Raw genomic sequence first — 20,439 nt, 5'->3', positions numbered from 1 at the left:
GAGGATGAGAAGGGAGAATTGATATTGGGTAATGAGGAAATGGCTGAGGCTTTGAATGACTATTTTGTGTCGGTTTTCACGGTGGAGGATACGTCTAAAATGCCGAAGAGAGAAGATATGGATGCGATGGGAGGTGAGGACCTCACTATAATAGCTATCACTAAAGAGATAGTGCTGAGCAAACTTGTGGGCCTAAAGATTAACAACTCCCCTGGTCCTGATGGAACGCATCCCAGGGTACTGAAAGAAATGGCAGAGGTCATTGTAGAGCCTTTGCTGATAATTCACCAAAATTTTCTGGACCCTAGGCAGGTCACAGCAGATTGAAAGAAGGCAAATGTTATGCCACAGTTCAAAAAGGGATGTAGGCAACAGGCAAGTAACTATAGGCCAGTTAGTTTAACATCTGTAGTTGGGAAAATTATTAAAGTTATTATTAAAGAAGAAATAGCGAGGCATCTGGAAAGAAATGGATCCATCAGGCAGGCGCAGCATGAATTCAGCAAAGGCAGGTCCTGTTTGACAAGCTTACTGGAGTTCCTTGAGGAATAATGAGCGCAGTGATAGAGGGGAACAGATGGACGTTATTTACTTGGATTTCCAGAAGGCATTCAATAAGGTGCCACATAAAAGACTTATACATAAGATAGGATGCATAGAGTTGGGGGTGATGTATTAGCATGGATAGAGAATTAGTTAACCAATAGAAAGAGGGGCGGAGAAGACGGTGTGACGCAGCGCGCACGGCTGCTCTGAAATGGTATCGTATTTGTTAAGTAGGGGCTGTGCACAATCCTGATTTGATGGAGACAGACGTGAGAAGCATGGAGGAACATCTGGAAAAACTTCTGAAATGCCTGCTTTGCTGCCGCTGCTACTGTGCGATCGAGAATCTCCGGAGAGGAAGGCCCCAGATCCTCGGCTTTGCCTATTGCCTGTTGCTGGGGCCGGGGTTGAAGTGCTTGGCAGAGATGGTGCTCGGTGCTCGGTGTCGGAGGGCTGGTCGGAGGCTTGGAGTTTTCGGACGGACTCAAGAGTTGGCTGTGGTCAGGTGCTTCCAGGATGCTGCACCAGCAAGTTTGCGGTGCTGAAGGTTCATGGCAGGAAGAGAGTTTCTCTTCCTTCTACCATCTGCGTGAGATGATACGACTTTCGAGAGACTTTGAGACTTTTTTTTAACCGTGCCCATGGTCTGTTCTTTATCAAATTACAGTATTGCTTTGCACTGTTGAAACTATACGTTATAATTATGTGGTTTTTGTCAGTTTTTCAGTCTTGATTTGTCTTGTGTTTCTGTGATATCACACTGGAGGAACATTGTATCATTTCTTAATGTATGCATTACTAAATGACAATAAAAGAGGACTGCGTAAACTCATAATCTAAAGTTAGGATACATGGGTGTTTCTCTGTTTGGTAATCAGTGGTGAGTGGTGTGCCACAGGGGTCGGTGCTGGGCCTGCAACTGTTCACGATATACATTAATGATCTGGACGAGGGGACTGAGTATAGTGTATCTAAGTTTGCTGATGACACTAAATTGAGTGGAAAAGCAAATTGTGCAGAGGGTATGCAGAGTCTGCAGAGAGATATAGATAGGTTAAGTGAGTGGGCAAGGGTCTGGCAGATGGAGAGATAAATGTGAGGTCATCCATTTTGAAAGGAAAAATGGAAGATCAGATAATTATTTAAATGGTAAAAGATTGCAGCATGCTGCTGTGCAGAGGGACCTGGGAGTGCTTGTGCATGAATTGCAAATGGTTGGTTTGCAGGTTCAACAGGCTATCAAGAAGGCAGATGGGATGTTGGCCTTCATTGCTAGAGGGATTGAACTTGAGAGCAGGGAGATTATGCTGCAACTGTACAGGGTACTAGTGAGGCCACACCTGGAGTACTGTGTGCAGTTCTGTTCTCCATACTTGAGGAAGGATATACTTTCTTTGGAGGCGGTGCAGAGGAGGTTCACCAGGTTGATTCCAGAGATGAGGGGGTTAGACTTTGAGGAGAGATTGAGTTGCCTGGGACTCAGAAGGATGACAGGAGATCTTATGGAAACATATAAAATTATGAAAGGGATAGATAGAGGCAGGAAATTTGTTCCCACTGGTAAGTGAGACTAGAACTAGGGGACATAACCTCAAGATTTGGGGGAGTAGATTTAGGTGGAGATGAGGAGGAACTGCTTGTCCCACAGAGTGGTGGATCTGTGGAATTCTCTGCCCAATGAAGCAGTGGAGGCTAACTCAGTAAATATATTTAAGATAAGGTTGGATAGATTTTTGCATAGTTGGGGAATTAAAGATTATGGGGAAAAGGCAGGTAGGTGGAGATGGGTCCATGGTCAGATCAGCCATGATCTTATTGAATGGTACTATTCCTGCTCCTATTTCTTGTATTCTTAAGTTCTATGCACGTAGGACGTGGCAGCGTAATGACATATGTCATTTACGTATTTTTACATATAACCAACAGTGCATTATATAATCAATAAAGAATGCTTAAGCAAACAATATATTTACAATATTACTCAAATATTACTCAAATATTAAATACACATCAGGACCGATATCCAATCTCACCTCTTTAAGATATCTGAAAAAATGTCTGGTATCCTCTTTTATATTATTGGCCAACCACCTTCATATTTCATGTTTTTTTCCCTTTTAGTTGCACTTGGTTTAGAAACATAGAAATATAGAAAATAGGTGCAGGAGTAGGCCATTTGGCCCTTCGAGCCTGTACCGCCACTCAGTATGATCATGGCTGATCATCCAACTCAGAACCCCGTACCAGCCTTCCCTCCATACCCCTTGATCCCATTAGCCACAAGGGCCATATCTAACTCCCTCTTAAATATAGCCAATGAACTGGCCTCAACTGTTTCCTGTGGCAGAGAATTCCACAAATTCACCACTCTCTGTGTGAAGAAGTTTTTCCTAATCTCGGTCCTAAAAGGCTTCCCCTTTATCCTCAAACTGTGACCCCTCGTTCTGGACTTCCCCAACATCGGGAACAATTTTCCTGCATCTAGCCTGTCCAATCCCTTTAGGATTTTATACGTTTCAATCAGATCCCCCCTCAATCTTCTAAATTCCAACGAGTATAAGCCTAGTTCACCCAGTCTTTCATCATACGAAAGTCCTGCCATCCCAGGAATCAATCTGGTGAACCTTCTTTGTACTCCCTCTATGGCAAGGATGTCTTTCCTCAGATTAGGGGACCAATCCCAATCCTCTAGCTTCCCACTAATTTTTGTTATATTTTCTCTCTTTTGCTTTTGCTCTGTCTTTGACTTAGTTTGTCAGACTGTTGCCTCATTCTCCCTTTGGACTATTTCTTCTTTGGGATGTATCTGTCCCGCATCTTCCAAGTTGCTCCCAGAAACTCCAGCCATTGCTGTTCCGCCATCATTCCTGCTAGTGTTCCCTTCCAATCAACTTTTTCCAGCTCTTCTTTCATGCCTCTGTAATTGCCTTAACTCCACTGTCATACTGGTACATCTGATTTTAGCTTCTCCCTCTCAAACTGCGGGGTGGATCCTATCATATTATGATCACTATTTCCTCAGTCCTTTTACCTTGATGCCCTAATCAAATCTGGTTCAATACACAATTCTCAATCTAGAATTGCCTTTTCCCTAGTGGGCTCAACCAAAAGCTGCTCTAAACGTCATCTCATATAGGCATTCTACAAATTCCCTCTCTTGGGATTCACACCAATCTAGCTGCATATTGAAATCCCCTATGACTAGAGTAACATTGCCCTTTTTATCTCTCAATGTGATTTGTACCCTACATCCTGACTACTGTTTAGAGGCCTGTACGTAACTCCCATCACGACCTTTTTAGACTTGCAGTTTCTTAACTTTTCCCACAAGGATTCTACATCTTCTGATCCTATGTCACCTCTTTCTAAGAAAGTACTAATGCATTTGAATACTGTTAAAAAGCAAAACCTGGACATCAACATAGTTTATGCTACTGGCTGAGTGTGGTCGGTCATATGGCTAACTAGTCCAATAATTAGTAGGTAGCATCGAGTCAGTAATTTACACCTGAGAGTCACTTGTTTTGAAAATTAGAATAAATTTAGTCAAACTAAACAGGTTGATGTTGAACCTCCTCTTATCTTTTGGGGGACATTCCCACAGCTTGGCTGGTAACCCAGAGAGATGTAATTCCCACCCGTGGAAGCTGTGAACTTAAATTCCCCAAATTGAATAATTCTGCACTTAAACATTTGTGTCTGTGTGGTGACCAGGCAACTATTAGATCAACAAATAAATAAAAACATCTGCTTCTTCCATGTCCTTGAGAAAAATGAGCAGGACGGTTTCGGCGTGACCTCAATTGTCAAAAGACTGAGATTCCCTTCCTGCAGGCACTGTGGGGGCACCTTCACCTGACGAACTTCTGTGGTGCCAGGTGGCAGCACCCCCAACACCTCGATGGCACTTAGCAATTAACGAGGGCTGGCACTACCCACACAGACACTTCAGCAAAAAGGGAAGTGGTGGAGCTTACCCGCAACGTGGAACAGACTGATGATCATGCACAGCTTCAAGATGACCGAGAGGCAAATGGTCAGTGACCCACACAGTAAAACTCCCGTCCTCATCCTCTGCACAGTCCTGGAAGCTTACAGCACATCAGCGTCTCCCTGCCCTTCTTCTGTTGCCACACACTGGCTTATCAGCACGTTCGGAAGGCGAGGTCTGCTTCAGCTAACTTCAACTGAAATTCAAGACGAGGTCCTGGCAAGCATTAGGGGCTTCTTTCTCTCTGTCTGTCTCTCTGTCTCTCTGTCTCTCTCTCCCTCTCTCTTTCTCCCCCCTCTCTCTTTCTCTCTCTCTCTTTCTTTCTTTCTCTCTCTCTCTCTCTCTCTCTCTCTCTCTCTCAGCTCTGCTTCCAGTAACAAATTTCCCCATAGTTTCTGGCAGGGGTACAACCTCAGCAACAGAATACGTGAGATGTGCTGTGTGGAAGGTAGAGTGAGAGTGGAAAATGCTTACTGATATCCCAGTGAAAATTCTAAGGCACATAAATATGGTATTGAGATATGGAAAGTACGATCTGCAGACATGCTCTTCAGCTTACTGGATTTTTGCCGGCCACCAAACGTCCCACTTTATTGTTGATCCACTCTCCCTCCGCCCTCCCCACTACTGAATTGGTCAAGATGGAACAATGTGAAGTAGAGCCTCTAGCAGCTGGATCGCAGGGCTCTCTCCGAAGTGGAGTCTCTTCAGAACCCTCAGCATGAGTATGTGGCACATTCAGTGCTAGCCCCGGCTGTTAAAGCTGGGGCTGCATCTGCTGGGGGATGAAGAGCCAGAGACCTGTGGACCTGAGCATGGGTCTCTGCCGTGAGCAGGGTGGGATGTTAACACAGGGGATAGGGAAGGCTGAACCATTAGTACACCTGGGACACTCTTGGCAACAGTCGAGCTGCCCGAGGGGAAGAATTTGGAGAAAGAGATGGGAAGTAAAACAATTAAAAACAAAAGGAAGAATGTGAATGTTTTCATGTGTCGCGCAGGAAAGGCGACCATCTGGCAGTGCTGGGGTATGCAAAGACTGGCCTGCTTCCAGCATCCCTCATCTCCAGCCAGGGCTCCCGGGGACCAGGCCAGCTGAAATCGAGTTTCATTCCAGTGCTGTCTGCTCCACATTAACACAGCAGTGGCAAACAAAAGTAGAGGAAGTAGCCGGCTCCAGCCATGACTGTATTACAGCACAGGGGAATGTAGTGGGACCATAAACTGACATTATTACAATACAGGGGAATGTAGTGGGACCATACAATGATTGTATTACAGTACAGGTCAATGTAGTGGGACCAAAACTGAGTGTAATACAGTACAGACCTTTTAGTGGGACCATAGACTGACTGTATTACAGTACAGGGGAATGTAGTGGGAGCATACACTGACTGTATTACAGTACAAGGGAATATAGTGGGACCATACACAGTGTTATAGTACAGGGGAATGTATAGACCGTGTAATGGGACTGAACACTGGCTGTTTTATAGTACACAGGGTGGGGAATGAATGATTGGCTCTAGGGAGTACTGAGGATCAGTGAACCTGGTGTATTTCCAAGGGACCCTGAAGGTAGACAGAGCTGTGAAGAAGGAGTACAGGCATAAAATATAAGAGAAGGGTGGCATTGCTATGATATTATAAAACACTGGTTAGGCCACAGCTGGAATACTATCTGCAGTTCTGGTCACTGCACTATAAGCAAGAGGGTACAGAGGAGGTGTATCAAGATGTGGCCTGAGATAGAATATTTCAGTTACAATGAGACATTGGTTAGGGTGGGATTAATATCCTTGGAACAGGAGTGGTTTTGGCAGTGGGAGAGGGTCGGTCATAACCGAAGTACACAAAATTATGAGATGCATAACTTTCGGTAGATGGTTTTAGCCTATCCCCGCGATCGAGCACTAATTCCAGCAGGAAGAGGTTAAAGGGGTGAGGAGTACAAGGTTAGAGGAGATGTGAAGAAGAATTTTTTTCACTCAGAGTGAGGTTGGGATTCAGGGCCTTAGCCCTGAGGGTATGTTTTTCTTTCCACCCAGAGTGAGATTAGGGAGCGGGGTCCTCTAACTGAGGGGTTGGTGGAGGCAGTGACTCCAACAGTCACTAAGAAGAAATTTGACAAGCATTTGAACTGCAAAGGCATCAGTAGCTTCAGATCCTGCTATAGGATGGGATTGGTGGGGATGGATGGACACTTCCTGTAGGATGGGATTGGTGGAGATGGAAGGACACTTCCTGTAGGATGGGATTGGTGTAGATGGATGGACACTTGCTGTAGGATGGGATTGGTGGAGATGGATGGACTCTTGCTGTAGGATGGGATTGGTGGAAATGGATGGACACTTGCTGTAGGATGGGATTGGTGTAGATGGATGGACACTTCCTGTAGGATGGGATTGGTGTAGATGGATGGACACTTCCTGTAGGATGGGATTGGTGTAGGTGGATGGGTACATGATGCAGTTGGGATTTTAGGAGATTGATGACTTCTTGTTGCATGTGCATGCTGGGTCTTAGGGTCTGCAATCATGCTGCATGACAGGATGATAACATAAATTAGCAGCACTCCTTCTAATAACCCCCACCCCAAAACCCCCTCCCACATTTTATCAGCACATAGCAGATTTAAGTGTAATCTGAACACATACCCACCATCCCCTCGGTAACGACACCCTTTCACTAATCAGGATTCCATCCACTCTTACCTTAAAAATATCAATGATTCTGCTCTTGCCACCCTAGAAAATGAGAGCTCCAAGGCTCTCTGGCCTCTGAGAGTAGAAATTTCACCCTATCTTGGTCTTAAATGAGTGACACCTTATTTTTAAATGATAATTTTTCAGATAAGACCCTTCTCACTCTTCTGAACCCCAGCAGATACAAGGTTAATCTGATTACCCCTTCTCCTACAGACTACTCACCCAGCGCAAGGTATCTGTTTAGTAAATCTCATCTGAACTGCTTCCAACACATCTTTCTTTAAATAAGAAGACCAATACTGCCCACAGAAATCCAGATGTGGTCTCACTAATGTCCTCTTTAACTTAAGCATAACCTTCTTGCATTTGTTTTCAATTTCCATTGCAATAAAACATTAACATTTTGTGGGCTGTCCTTATTTTTTCCTGCACCTTCACACTGCGACAGATTGCTGTAGATCCTTCTATATCTCAGAACTCAACAATCACTCACCAACTGAAGAATCTGCTCTTTTTAATTTTTTTCCCGACATGATGAATTTTCCATCTTCCCCACTGCATTCCATCTGCCAGATCTTTGCCCACTGACCTGAAGCCTCTGTAAATATTTAGCCCTCCATGTGATTTCTCCGCAACTTAATATCCCACCTATTCTCAGCATCTAAAAATGAGTCAGTCTCTGCAATGGATACACTCAGTAAACAAACCTCCACTGCCCTCCAATGGGTAGAAAGATCTGCTCACCTTTGTCCTCAATGCCTGAGTCCTTATGCTGGTTCTGTAAGACAATCGGCTATAGGAGCAGGATTACACTATTCAGCCCATCGAGTCTGTCCACCATTCAACCATGCCTGATTTTTTTCAACCCAATTTTCCTGCCTTCTCTCCATAAGCCTTAACACTCCATAACCCTTAAATAAAAATCTACTAATCTTTCCTCAAATTTACCCAATGATTTGGCCTCCTCTCTGTCAATGAATTCCACAGATTCATGTGGCATGCTCTGTAAGAAAGTTTGTATGTTCTTCCAGTGTATGCATGGATTTCCTCCAGGATCTCTGGTTCCCTCTAACAGTCCAAAGACACACCAGCTGGTTGGTCATTGTAAATTGTCCTGTGATTAGGCTGGACTCTGGGCCAGAAGGGCACGATCCCCACTGTATCTCTAAATAAAATACGAATCCTCCCCACATCCAATCTCTCCAGGCCTGTCAGAATCTGATAGGTTTGAGTGGGATCTCCCTCAGAATCAGGTTTATTATCACATAATATTTTGCAGAAACTGGAGTGGGCTTGGAGCATCAGCACTCAGGCAGTCAAACCTGTTCTGTTCAGTCTTTTTGATTACATCTGCCAACCTTTCCAATGCACACACCCACCCTTCCAGAAGTAACACTATCACTTAATTACTGATCTATTCAGCCACTGCATTCCTGAGAATGACATTACATCATCATGCCAACCCCAGGGATTTTGGTGTTCCTTTCCCCCAATCACACATACACGATGCTCCTGAGTTCCGATGAAGGATTCTGACCCAAAATGCTGACTGTCCACTTCCCTCCACAAATGCTGCCTGATCTACTGAGTTCCTCCAGCACTTTTTGTGCATTGACACACACCATCCTCCTCTCTGCAGTTCCACAGCACTCTCACCCATCCAGAGGAGCATCTGGAAAAAATTTGCCTAATTTCAGTATCACTGCACGTTTACCTGAACTCAGGAGAGCACAGGCCTATTCTACTTGACCTCATCATATGACACCATCCAATTCCAGGAGTCGGTTTGGTGACTCTTTGCTCCACTCCCTCCACTGCACCCACACCATCTTCACCTCACAGCTCTGCAGTCTCTCACTTTCTTTTCAGTTTTCCTGTCAAAATGGCCAATTCCCATCCCTCCTTGGGTAGGACGACCAGAGTTCCAAGTGGTATTTCACTGGGACTCCATATAATTGGCCTCAGACTGTACCCCTGCATTCCAATTCTCCACTCTTCTGCTTTCTTAGAAGCTTAGGAAGATTCGGCTTCTCACAAAATACACCAGTGGTCCCCAGCCTCCGGGCCACAAACTGATACCGGACCACGAAGCATGCCGGGACGCACCCAGCACATCTTTAAGAAAAAAGCCGAAATAAACAAGCTAATTAATTAGGTGCCGCCCGGCACGTAAATGTCGGCCCAGATCAGAGGCGATTGCCGATTGCTTTTTTCTTAAAGATGTCCTGGGTGTGTCCTGGCTACCACTACACCCCTGCATGCTTCACGGCCTGGTATCGGGCTGCGGCCCGGAGGTTGGGGACCACTGAAATACTCTACCAAGCTACTACAGATGCACTGTTAAAAGTATCCTGACTGGTTGCTTCATAGTCTAGTATGACAATTCCAATGCAAGAGGCTGCAATCTGGTCTATCATGGGCACAACCCTCCGCACTATTGACAGCTTCTGCCTCAAGAAGATGACATCTATCACCAAAAAACCCCATCATCCATGTCATTACCTCTTCTCGCTTCTACCATTAAGTAGGAGCTGCAGAACCCTGAAGTCCCATAATACCAGGTTCAGAAGTTACTTTCAGAATTTCGATGCACTGCTTAACCCTAACTCATCACCAGAGCACTACGGACTACCTCTTGGTTTTCCATGGACTTGTCTGTAACTGTTTATTGCTCTAATGTGTTGTTTACCAGTCTGTTTTATCTTTCCTGTCTCTATAAATTATGTATAATTTATATTCTGTGTGTTGTCTGAATCTATTACCTGCAATACTGCTGAAAATGGGCTTTCATTGTACGTGTACCTCATTGTACTTGAGCACATGACAATAACTGTTATATTTGTTATATGGTTATATTATGGACAGGAAAGGAATGGAGGGTTATGGGCTGAGTGCAGTTTGGCGAGACTAGGTGAGAGTAAAAGTTCAGCACGGACTAGAATGGCCGAGATGGCCTGTTTCCGTGCTGTAATTGTTATATGGTTATAACTTCCACTTGACCTGAGATATACTTGCTTCCATGACTAATGTACCATTTGCTTTTCTCAATGCTTGCTGTTCCTCCTTACTAACCTTCAGTGATTAGTGTACATCCGAGTCCCTCTGAATTTGAACACCTTTCAATGTCTCGCCGTTAAAACCCCTCTTTCCAACAATGTAGATGACCTCACATTTTTCATTCATTTAGCCCGGCTATACCCTCTGCTTCTTCCACACAGCCACTCTACATCCAGCTTGGCTGTTCTTCCTTTCTGTGCTTTGTGGCGCATCGGGCGGCAAGCTTGCCATCTCTTTTGTCCAGGCGGAGTTGCTAGCTCGACACTCAACCCAGCATGGATGGAATGCGTGCAAGGAGCTGGCCAGATTTGAACCAGGGATTACTCACCTCAAAGTCCGGGGCAGATGCCACTAAATCACCAGCTTGGTATCAGCATCTAATCTACCTGATACCCTGCTGGTACGCTGTCAACTGCTGAGGTCACCAGTACTGATCCCTTGCCACACTGCAGTGGTAACACCCTCACAACCCCAGAGAAATCCATTAACTCCTACTTCTTTTGTAAGTCAACCAATCCTCAGGTCTTGCCAAAAAATTCCCATCTCCCCTCACCCCCAAGACCATGCACTCTAAATATGATTAATCTCTTGTAAATCCAAGAGAAAATAGCTGGCTCACTCTCATCCATAATGTTAGTTATAAAAATTCTCAGCGGATTTGTCGAACATGATTTCCTATTTCATAAATCCCTGTTGACTTTGCCCTTTCCTGTTATTATCTTCCAAGGGTCTGTTACCACTTCTATAATAATAGATTCCAGTAATTTTCCTCTTGCTGATGACAAGCTGGCTGATGTGTAGCTCCTGGATTTCTCTCTCTCTGCTCACTTTAAACAGTCGAGTTATGTTAAACCATTCTGTGACCTATGAGATTGTGGAAGATAACATCCAATGCAAGAACTGCCTCCATCACCAATTCCTTCAGAGCGCTGAAATGTAAAGCACCTGTACAATCACAGAAAAGTACAGCACCAAAACAGGCCCTTCGGCCCATCTAGTCCATGCAGAACCACTTAAGCTGTCTACTCCCATCGACCTGCGCTGGGACCATATCCTTCCATATCCCTACCATCCATGTACCTATCCAAATTTCTCTTTAACGTTGAAATCAAGCTTAAATGCACCATTTGTGTTGGCAGCTCATTCCACACTCTCACAATCCTCTGAGTGAAGAAGTTTCCCCTCATGTTCCCCTTAAACTTCTCACCATTCATTCTTAACGCATGACCTCTCATTGTAGTCCCAACCAACCTCAGCAGTAAAAGCCTTCTTGCTTTTACCCGATCTATCATTCTCAAAATTTTGTATACTGTACCTCTATCAAATCTTCTCTCAACCTTCTACCAGGGGTGATTGATAAGTTTGTGGCCTAAGGTAGAACCTAGCACATTTATTTTTCAACATAGTCCCCTCCTACATGTACAACTTAGTGCAGCGGTCGTGGAGCATACGGATCCCGTCTTTGTAGAAGTGGTCCACAGCAGGGGTGATTGATATATTTGTGGCCTAAGGTAGAAGGAAATGAGTTATTAACTTCAAACTTTCTGCATTATCACTCAAAGAGTTGAACTGCATGTGCATGTAATGAGAGTGTCTTGGACATCCAGGTGGTCCACAGCAGGAGTGATTGATAAGTTTGTGGCCTTAGGTAGAAAGAGATGAGTTATACAGCTCTATACGGGTCCCACCTTCCCAGGACAGGAGCCTAATGATCCAAAATCTTATGCCCTCTCTGCTACACCATCTGCTTAGCCACATGTTAATCTGTATAATATTCCTAGTTCTGGCCTCACTAGCATGTAACAATCCTGAGATCACAACCCTGGAGCACCTGCCCTTTAACTTAGCGTCTAACTCCCCGAACTCACTTTACAGAACCTCATCACTCTTCCTACCCATGTCATTGGTACCTACATGGACTACAGCTTCTGGCTGTTCACCATCCCACTTAAGAATGCTGAAGACCTGATCTGAGGTGTCCTGGACCCTGCCACCTAGGAGGCAACATACCATCAAGGAATCTCATTCTCGTCCACAGAACCTCCTTTTTGTTTCCCTATCACCACAGCTCACCTTTCTCCATCCTTCCCTCCTGAGTCGCAGAGTCAGACTCAGTACGAGAGACCTGACGGCTGTGACTTTCCTCTACTAGGCCATTTCACACCCCCCAGTTTTGAATATGAGCATCAACGGATAATTACTCTGTTAGAAAGCAATAGAATACTCAGGGAGGAAAAACACTACACCAGCAAAAGTTTTCTGCAAGTTCAACAGGTAAATTAACTGTGTTCCCCCAACCTTCTGAGAACAACCTCCCTTCTGTAGCAAGGGTGGGAAAGCGAGGACATAGTTACAAAGCTAAAAACAGTCACTTATAACTGAAGTACTTATAATTATTTTTCAAGTTTAAGTTTGTCGTTGTCAAAGGTTTTCCTGGGATGGACAGGGTATAAATGGCATGAAAATTAACTTTCTGTGACAGAAACACAGTTCATTATAAGACAAGAACCAACATAAATTACACATAACTTACGCATGTGCAGGAGTAAATGACAAACTAAGCAACGGCACTAGTGCAAGTTTGAGAGAGAAAAAATATAGTCCGAGATAGTGTTAGGGGTTCTTAGGCTATTTTAAGAACCTCATGGCACTGGGGAGGAAGCTGTTTTTCACCCTTGAGGTGTGGATCCTGAGGCTCCTGTACCTCCTGACTGACGGCAGCATGAAGAAAAGAGTGTAGCTTGGATGGTGAGCGTTCCTGATGATGGATGCCACATTCTTGAGATGTTGCCTCTTGGAGATGTCCTTGTTGGAGGGAGAACTGTATCCATGATGGAACTGGCTGAATGCAAAACTCTTTGCAACTTCTTGTGTTTCTGCGCATTGGAGCTTCCATACCAGATCAAGATGTAGGCGGTTGGAAAGCTTTCCACTATACATCTACAAGTTTGTCAGGGTGCACAATGGCATGTCAAATCTTCTTAAACTTCTAAGAAAGTAGAGATACTAGCTCCTTTCTTCATGGTTGCAAGTATGTGCTGGGCCAGGATAGGTCCTCAGAGATGTTAACACCGAGGAGCTTGCCAACACAGACATCGCAATAAGAATAGTATATATTTGCCTGACCTCCCCTTCCTAAAATCCACAATTAGCTCCACAGCCTTGTTAACATTGAGTGCAAAATTTCTGGTTAAACACCACTGAACCAGCTGACCCATGTCACTCCTGTATGGTGGTTCATCATCATAGAAGGTGATGGATGTCTGATATTCTCTTCCTAGAGCATTACAGAGGTTGGGTCATATGAAGGCTTTAAAGAGAAGATAGATACATTTTGAGAAGATTGGGGGATTGAGGGCCAAGGGGATCTGGCACAGAAGGGCAAATGAGAGCAGACTACATCTGCCATGATCATATTGAATGACAGGACAGTTTTGCAAAGGTTGAGTGGCCCTACCTCTGCTCCTATTCTCTTGTGAGGTGAGATAGGAATCTATAGACCAGTGAGCCCAATGTCAATGGTCGGAACAACACTGAAGTCTATTACTATGGAAGAGGTATCAGAACACTTAGGAAGTAATAACGTTATTGGGCAAGTCAGTCTTGACTCATGAAAGGGAAAATGCATCTGACAAATCTTTTTGGGGTTGCACACATCAAGATTGATAAGTTTGCACATTTGGGCTTGCAGGAGGTCTTCAATAAGATGACACAGCTGGGACTATTAAACAAAATTAGAACACAGTGGAGCTATCCACCATTGAAGGCACCCCCAACAAGTCCCACACCCCTGATTTGTGAGCACTTCTGGCTTTAGGAATCCCTGGGTGGAATGGAAGTCCTGCAGAACTGTTGTGATGGACAGGGAAGTGATGAGTGGGCTGTTAGTAGTTACTGGCCCTTGTGTAGGCAAGGGCGAGCAAGCAACTGGCTGTTCCCATGCATGGGTCAAGCAAGGTAGGAAAGGGGTGCAGTGGGGGAGGGGAGTGGGTGTAAGGTGAAGATTCGGATGTTGGTAGCGCAAATGTAGCCCAGATCTGTAGTGTTGGAATTCGCCAGCACAAGTGGCAAAGAAAGAGCTGTCAATCAAACATCATTTACTGAAGCCAGGGAGTCAGTATTGACGTAGGTAGGGCCTGGTACAACAATGAACCATTGTTATATCAGATTAGACCAGAGATTTTAAAGGTTCACTCACACTCAGATATACTCGAAGACAAGAAGTGTGTAGGGGAAGTGAGCATAGAACCATTCAGGTCCTTCAGCCCACCATGTCTGAGCTGAACACAATGACAAAATAAACTAAGCGTGCCTGTACACGACCCACATCCCTCCATTCCCTGTCTGTACGCGACCCACATTCCCCCATTCCCTGCCTGTACGCGACCCACATCCCCCCATTCCCTGCCTGTACGCGACCCACATCCCCCCATTCCCTGCCTGTACGCGACCCACATCCCCCCATTCCCTGTCTGTACGCGACCCACATCCCCCCATTCCCTGCCTGTATGCGAACCACATCCCCCCATTCCCTGCCTGTACGCGACCCACATCCCCCCATTCCCTGTCTGTACGCGACCCACATCCCCCCATTCCCTGCCTGTACACGACCCACATCCCCCCCATTCCCTGCCTGTACGCGACCCACATCCCTCCATTCCCTGTCTATCTACAACCCTCTTAAACACCATTGTACAAACGTTTGTAAGATTTTCCTACAGCTTCACACCAGGGAGCCAGCTCCAGGCGCTCACCACTCTGGGTGAAAAGCTTGCCCCACACCTCATCTGTAAACTTTCCCTCTCTCATCGTATGCTCGAGTATTAGACATTTCTACCCTGTGTACAAGATTCTGTCTACATCACCCCTGCTTCTCATCATTTTATCATTCTCCTCTCGGCCTGCGGCATTCCAGAGAAAGCAACCCCAGTTTGTCTAACCTCTCCTTACCCTTTAATCCACACACCATCCTGGTAAACTGCTTCTGCACCTTTACAATGTCTCCACGTAGTGGGACGACCAGAAATGCACACAGTACTCCAAGTGGGGCCTAACCAGAGTTTTGTACAGCTGCAACATGCTTTCCTTACTCTTCACTCTGTATCCTGACCAGTGAAACATGTCGAACGGCTCTTTATCATCCTACCTACTTGTGAGGCCATTTCAGGGAACCTCTGCACTTGGACTTTAAACTCTCCTCAGCTATGAGTTACTTGGACTGGTCCTCAGCCCACACATCACAGCACACAAGGTACGACCAGAGGGGTTCAAATCACACACAGCTCCAAAAGAATAATTGCAGGGATCTGCTCATGTCGTCAGAGAGCCACCAGCAGGTCTAGCTGCAGTAAGGGCAGATATTGGGAGTGGCTGGATGAAGAGGGAGAAGAGGAACTTGTATTGACGCAGTGACTTCCACCATGGAGCCTGCACCAAGAGATTCCAAACCACAGCAGGAGCACATCGTAGGCACTGCAACAAGTCTGCACTTGGCTCCTGGGGTAGGGTGGGGTGTGGAATTGAAACCAGAACTAGGAAGAGGAAATGTATTTCAGGGCCCACCCAGGGCAAAGGAAAACAGGCCCAAGGAATCTGAGTGTCACCAGTCAGCCTCCTTCCTCACCGGGTGACTCTCTCTCTCTGGGAGATCCCCCTCACTGGGCGACCATCCTTTACTGGGTGACTCTCCCTCACTGGGTGACCCTTCTGCACTGGGATACCCTCATCTCTCTTATTCTGTGACCCTCCCTCACCGGCTGACTCTCCCTCAGCGGTTGACCCTCCCGTAGCTGGGTGTCCCTCCCTCACTGGGTGACCCTCCCTCTCCGGGTGACTCTCCCTCACCAGGTGACTCTCCCTCACTGGTTGACACCCTCAATGAGTGACCTTCCCTCACTGGGTGACCCTCCCTCACTGGTTGACACCCTCAATGAGTGACCTTCCCTCACCGGGTGACTCTCCCTCACTGGTTGACACCCTCACTGAGTGTCCCTCCCTCACTGGATGACTCTCTCTCACCGGGTGTCCCTCTCTCACTAGGTGTCCCTCCCTCACCGGGTGACCCTCTCTCACCGGGTGACCCTCCCTCACTGGGTGACCCTCTCTCACCGGGTGACCCTCTCTCACTGGATGACTCTCTCTCACTGGGTGTCCCTCCCTCACTGGGTGACCCTCTGTCACTGGATGACTCTCTCTCACCGGGTGACCCTCCCTCACCGGGTGACCCTCTCTCACTGGGTGACTCTCTCTCACCGGGTGACCCTCTGTCACTGGATGACTCTCTCTCACCGGGTGACCCTCTCTCACTGGATGACCCTCCCTCACTGGGTGACCCTCTCTCACTGGATGACTCTCTCTCACCGGGTGACCCTCCCTCACTGGGTGACCCTCCCTCACCGGGTGTCCCTCTCTCACTGGGTGACCCTCTCTCACTGGGTGACCCTCTCTCACTGGATGACTCTCTCTCACTGGGTGTCCCTCCCTCACCGGGTGTCCCTCTCTCACTGGGTGACCCTCCCTCACTGGGTGTCCCTCCCTCACCGGGTGACCCTCCCTCACTGGGTGACCCTCTCTCACTGGGTGTCCCTCCCTCACCGGGTGTCCCTCTCTCACTGGGTGACCCTCCCTCACTGGGTGTCCCTCCCTCACCAGGTGACCCTCCCTCACCGGGTGTCCCTCTCTCACTGGGTGACCCTGCCTCACTATGTAATGCCTTTCTCTTGCCCTGTGGAGCATCAGTCTGTGTGTCAGCCATGCTCTGTTTGTGCGTCTATCTGTGGAACAGGGTCCGTCTCAGTGACGGGACACAGTGCAAGCAGCAGATCAGTGTGCAGGGTGTGCTGGACCCTAAGGTTGGGACAGGTCCTCACCAGCAAAATGCACCCCACCCCTCCAGCTGCTGTCCCGCAAAATAACCCAGCCCTGCTCACTTCAAACTATTGCCTGTCACTCTTCTATCAGCCCCATGTCCCTGCCCTCTCTCACTCCTTTCCGTCAATCCCTCCACTCCTGCTCACACCCCTGCACTACCCTATTCCCCTCATCCCCACCCACATGGCCCCTCCCCACAGACCTCAGCCCCTCTCCCTTCCCCTATACCGCTAGGGTAATTGATCAGCAAGTAAATGCATTGCAGAAAGTGTTACCACTTGATTTCTGTTCACCCGTTCAACTGCAGAGGACAGGATGTGTGTGACATGAAGTGAGCTACAGAAGACTCTTGGTGGGTCTGGGGTTCTACATTTCTCAGAGCCCAGTGACAGGGTAATCAGCCCCACCCCCTGAGGATAGACACCACTGACAGGGCAAGGGCATGTTCATTTGGGGACTTCTTTGGCTTCAAAATGAGTCATCCTCCAACTCACAGACAGAGACTCCAGGCCCCAGGGACTATTGTATGAGGAGGAAGCCAACCAACACTCAAGAGAAGGAATGGTGTAGAATGGAGGGAGCACAGGCCTCAGCTGAAACCACACTGCTATTGGAGTAGATGAACAGCCAATGACAGGGGTGCTTACAGCGCCACAGGTTGGGAAGGCGAGAGAGGCAGGTGTCCTCCATTGCATCGGGAGGGTGAGTAGAGCATGACTCCTGGCAAAGCACTGAAGTGTCGACCAGACTCAGTGAGCGAGGCTGCAGAATTATCGTGTCCACGCTAGGAGTCTGGGTGAGATTGTTTTCGAAGAGAAAAGAAGGGTTGTGCAAATGCAGGAGAGGCATAGTAGAAACCCTGGTACCAAGCTACGGGATCCAGCCCTTTGGTGGGATCACCCCGTTTGGGGAAAGTGCTGGGCAGATTCCTCCAGCCAGGGCCATCCACAGAGGGAGGGTGTGACAGTGGTTAGCGTCTGGAAGCATGAATGAAGGAAGATTTGTGAGATGGCTCCCAATCTTGGCTGGTACCTTGGAGACCTCATGCTGGTCAGAGACGGAAGCTGGTGTCATAAAACTGCCCAGATTAGAGGACATTCAGTCTACTGAGGCTGGAGTACCCAAATATTCTCACTACACTTTCCCTCATCTTTCTGTTTATCTAGTTCCTTGCTGAGAGTATCTAATGAACATGCAAACATCTTTACTTCAGTTAAATGAACTCACTGCACCAAGGAAGTCCCTTGGCTTGAAAATCTAGTCAAGAAGAAAAAAAAAGCCTACGGAAGGTTCAAAAAACGAGGTAATGATAGAGATCTAGACAATTATAAGGCCAGCAGGAAGGAGCTTAAGAATGAAATTAGAAGAGCCAGAAGGGGCCATGGGAAGGCCTTGGCGAGCAGGATTAAAGAAAACCCCCAAAGCATTCTACAAGTATGTGAAGAGCAAGAGGACAAGGCTTGAGAGAATAGGACCAATGAACTGTGACAGTGGAAAAGTGTGTATGGAACTGGAAGAGATAGCAGAGGTACTTAATGAGTACTTTGCTTCAGTATTTACTATGGGAAAGGATCTTGGCGATTGTTGGGATGACTTATCGTTGATTGAAAAACTTGAGCATATAGACATTAAGAAAGAGGATTTGCTGGAGCTTTTGGAAAGCATCAAGTTGGATACGTCTCTGGGACCGGATGAGATGTACCCCAGGCTACTGTGGGAGGCGAGGGAGGAGATCGCTGAGCCTCTGGCAATGAACTTTGCATCATCAATGGGGACAGGAGAGGTTCCAGAGGATTGGAGGGTTGTGGATGTTGTTCCCTTATTCAAGAAAGGGAGTAGATATAGCCTAGGAAATTATAGACCAATGAGTCTTACTTCAGTGGTTGGTAAGTTGATGGAAAAGATCCTGAGAGGCAGGATTTATGAACATTTGGAGAGTCATAATATGATTAGGAATAGTCAGCATGGCTTTGTTAAAGGCAAGTCGTGCCTTACGAGCCTGATTGAAGTTTTTGATCATGTGACTAAACACATTGATGAAGGTAGAGCTGTAGATGTAGTGTATATGGATTTCAGCAAGGCATTTGACAAGGTACCCCATGCAAAGCTTATTGAGAAAGTAAGGAGGGATGGGATTCAAGGGGACATTGCTTTGTGGATCCAGAATTGGCTTGCCACAGAAGGCAAAGAGTGGTTGTAGACAGGTCATATTCTGCATGGAGGTCGGTCACCAGTGGTGTGCCTCAGGGATCTGTTCTGGGATCCCTTCTGTTTGTGATTTTTATAAATGACCTGGATGAGGAAGAGGAGGGATGGGTTAGTAAATTTGCTGATGACACAAAGGTTGGGGGTGTTGTGGATAGTGTGGAGGGCTGTCAGAGGTTACAGCGGGATAGCAATAGGATACAAAACTGGGCTGAGAAGTGGCAAATGGAGTTCAACCCAGGTAAGTGTGAGGTTGTTCATTTTGGTAGGTGAAATATGATGGCAGAATATAATGTTAATGGTAGGACTCTCGGTAGTGTGGAGGATCAGGGGGATCTTGGGGTCCAAGTCCATAGGACACTCAAAGCTGCTGCTCAGGTTGACTGTGTGGTTAAGAAGGCATACGGTGCATTGGCCTTCTTCAATCATGGGATTGAGTTTAAGAGCCAAGCGGTAATGTCAGAGCCGACATGGAGGACTGTGCTCAGTTCTGGTTGCCTCACTACAGGAAGAATGTGGAAACCATAGAACGGGTGCAGTGGAGATTTACAAGGATGTTGCCTGGATTGGGGAGCATGCCTTATGAAAACAGGTTGAGTGAATTCGGCCTTTTCTCCTTGGAGTGACGGAGGGTGAGAGGTGACCTGACAGAGGTGTATAAGATAATGAGAGGCATTGATCGTGTGGATAGTCAGAGGCTTTTTCCCAGGGCTGAAATGGCTATCATGAGAGGGCATAGTTTTAAGGTGCTTTGAGGTAGGTACAGAGGAGATGTCAGGGGTAAGTTTTTCACTCAGAGAGTGGTGAGTGCGTGGAATGGGCTGCCGGTGACAGTGGTGGAGGCGGATACAATAGGGTCTTTGAAGAGACTCCTGGATAGGTACATGCAGCTTAGAAAACTAGAGCGCTATGGGTAACCCTAGGTACTTTCTGAAGTAAGTACATGTTCGGCACAGCAGTGTGGGTCGAAGAGCCTGTATTGTGCCATAGATTTTCTGTGTTTCTCTGTTTGTATGTTCCTGGTCCTTCCCTCAGATTAGGGATCCTCACCATATCCCATTG

At 46.7% G+C, this 20,439-nt stretch overlaps 1 protein-coding gene across 1 annotated transcript in view; it reads right to left on the bottom strand.

The window, feature by feature from the left end:
* LOC134354322 (protein FAM180A) overlaps positions 1–4,872 on the bottom strand; it is a 33,557-nt gene extending 28,685 nt beyond the window's left edge. Inside the window, exon 1 of the mRNA XM_063063256.1 lies at positions 4,524–4,872. Coding sequence (XP_062919326.1) covers positions 4,524–4,617 — 94 coding nt within the window. The 5' untranslated portion in view covers positions 4,618–4,872. The remainder of the gene's footprint in view (positions 1–4,523) is intronic.
* Positions 4,873–20,439: the final 15,567 nt, after the last annotated feature.

Source organism: Mobula hypostoma, chromosome 11 (genome assembly GCF_963921235.1).
Source record: "Mobula hypostoma chromosome 11, sMobHyp1.1, whole genome shotgun sequence".
Classification (NCBI taxonomy): domain Eukaryota; kingdom Metazoa; phylum Chordata; class Chondrichthyes; order Myliobatiformes; family Myliobatidae; genus Mobula; species Mobula hypostoma.
Note: the sequence above shows the minus strand (reverse complement) of the source record. Positions and strands in the feature narration are given on the sequence as shown.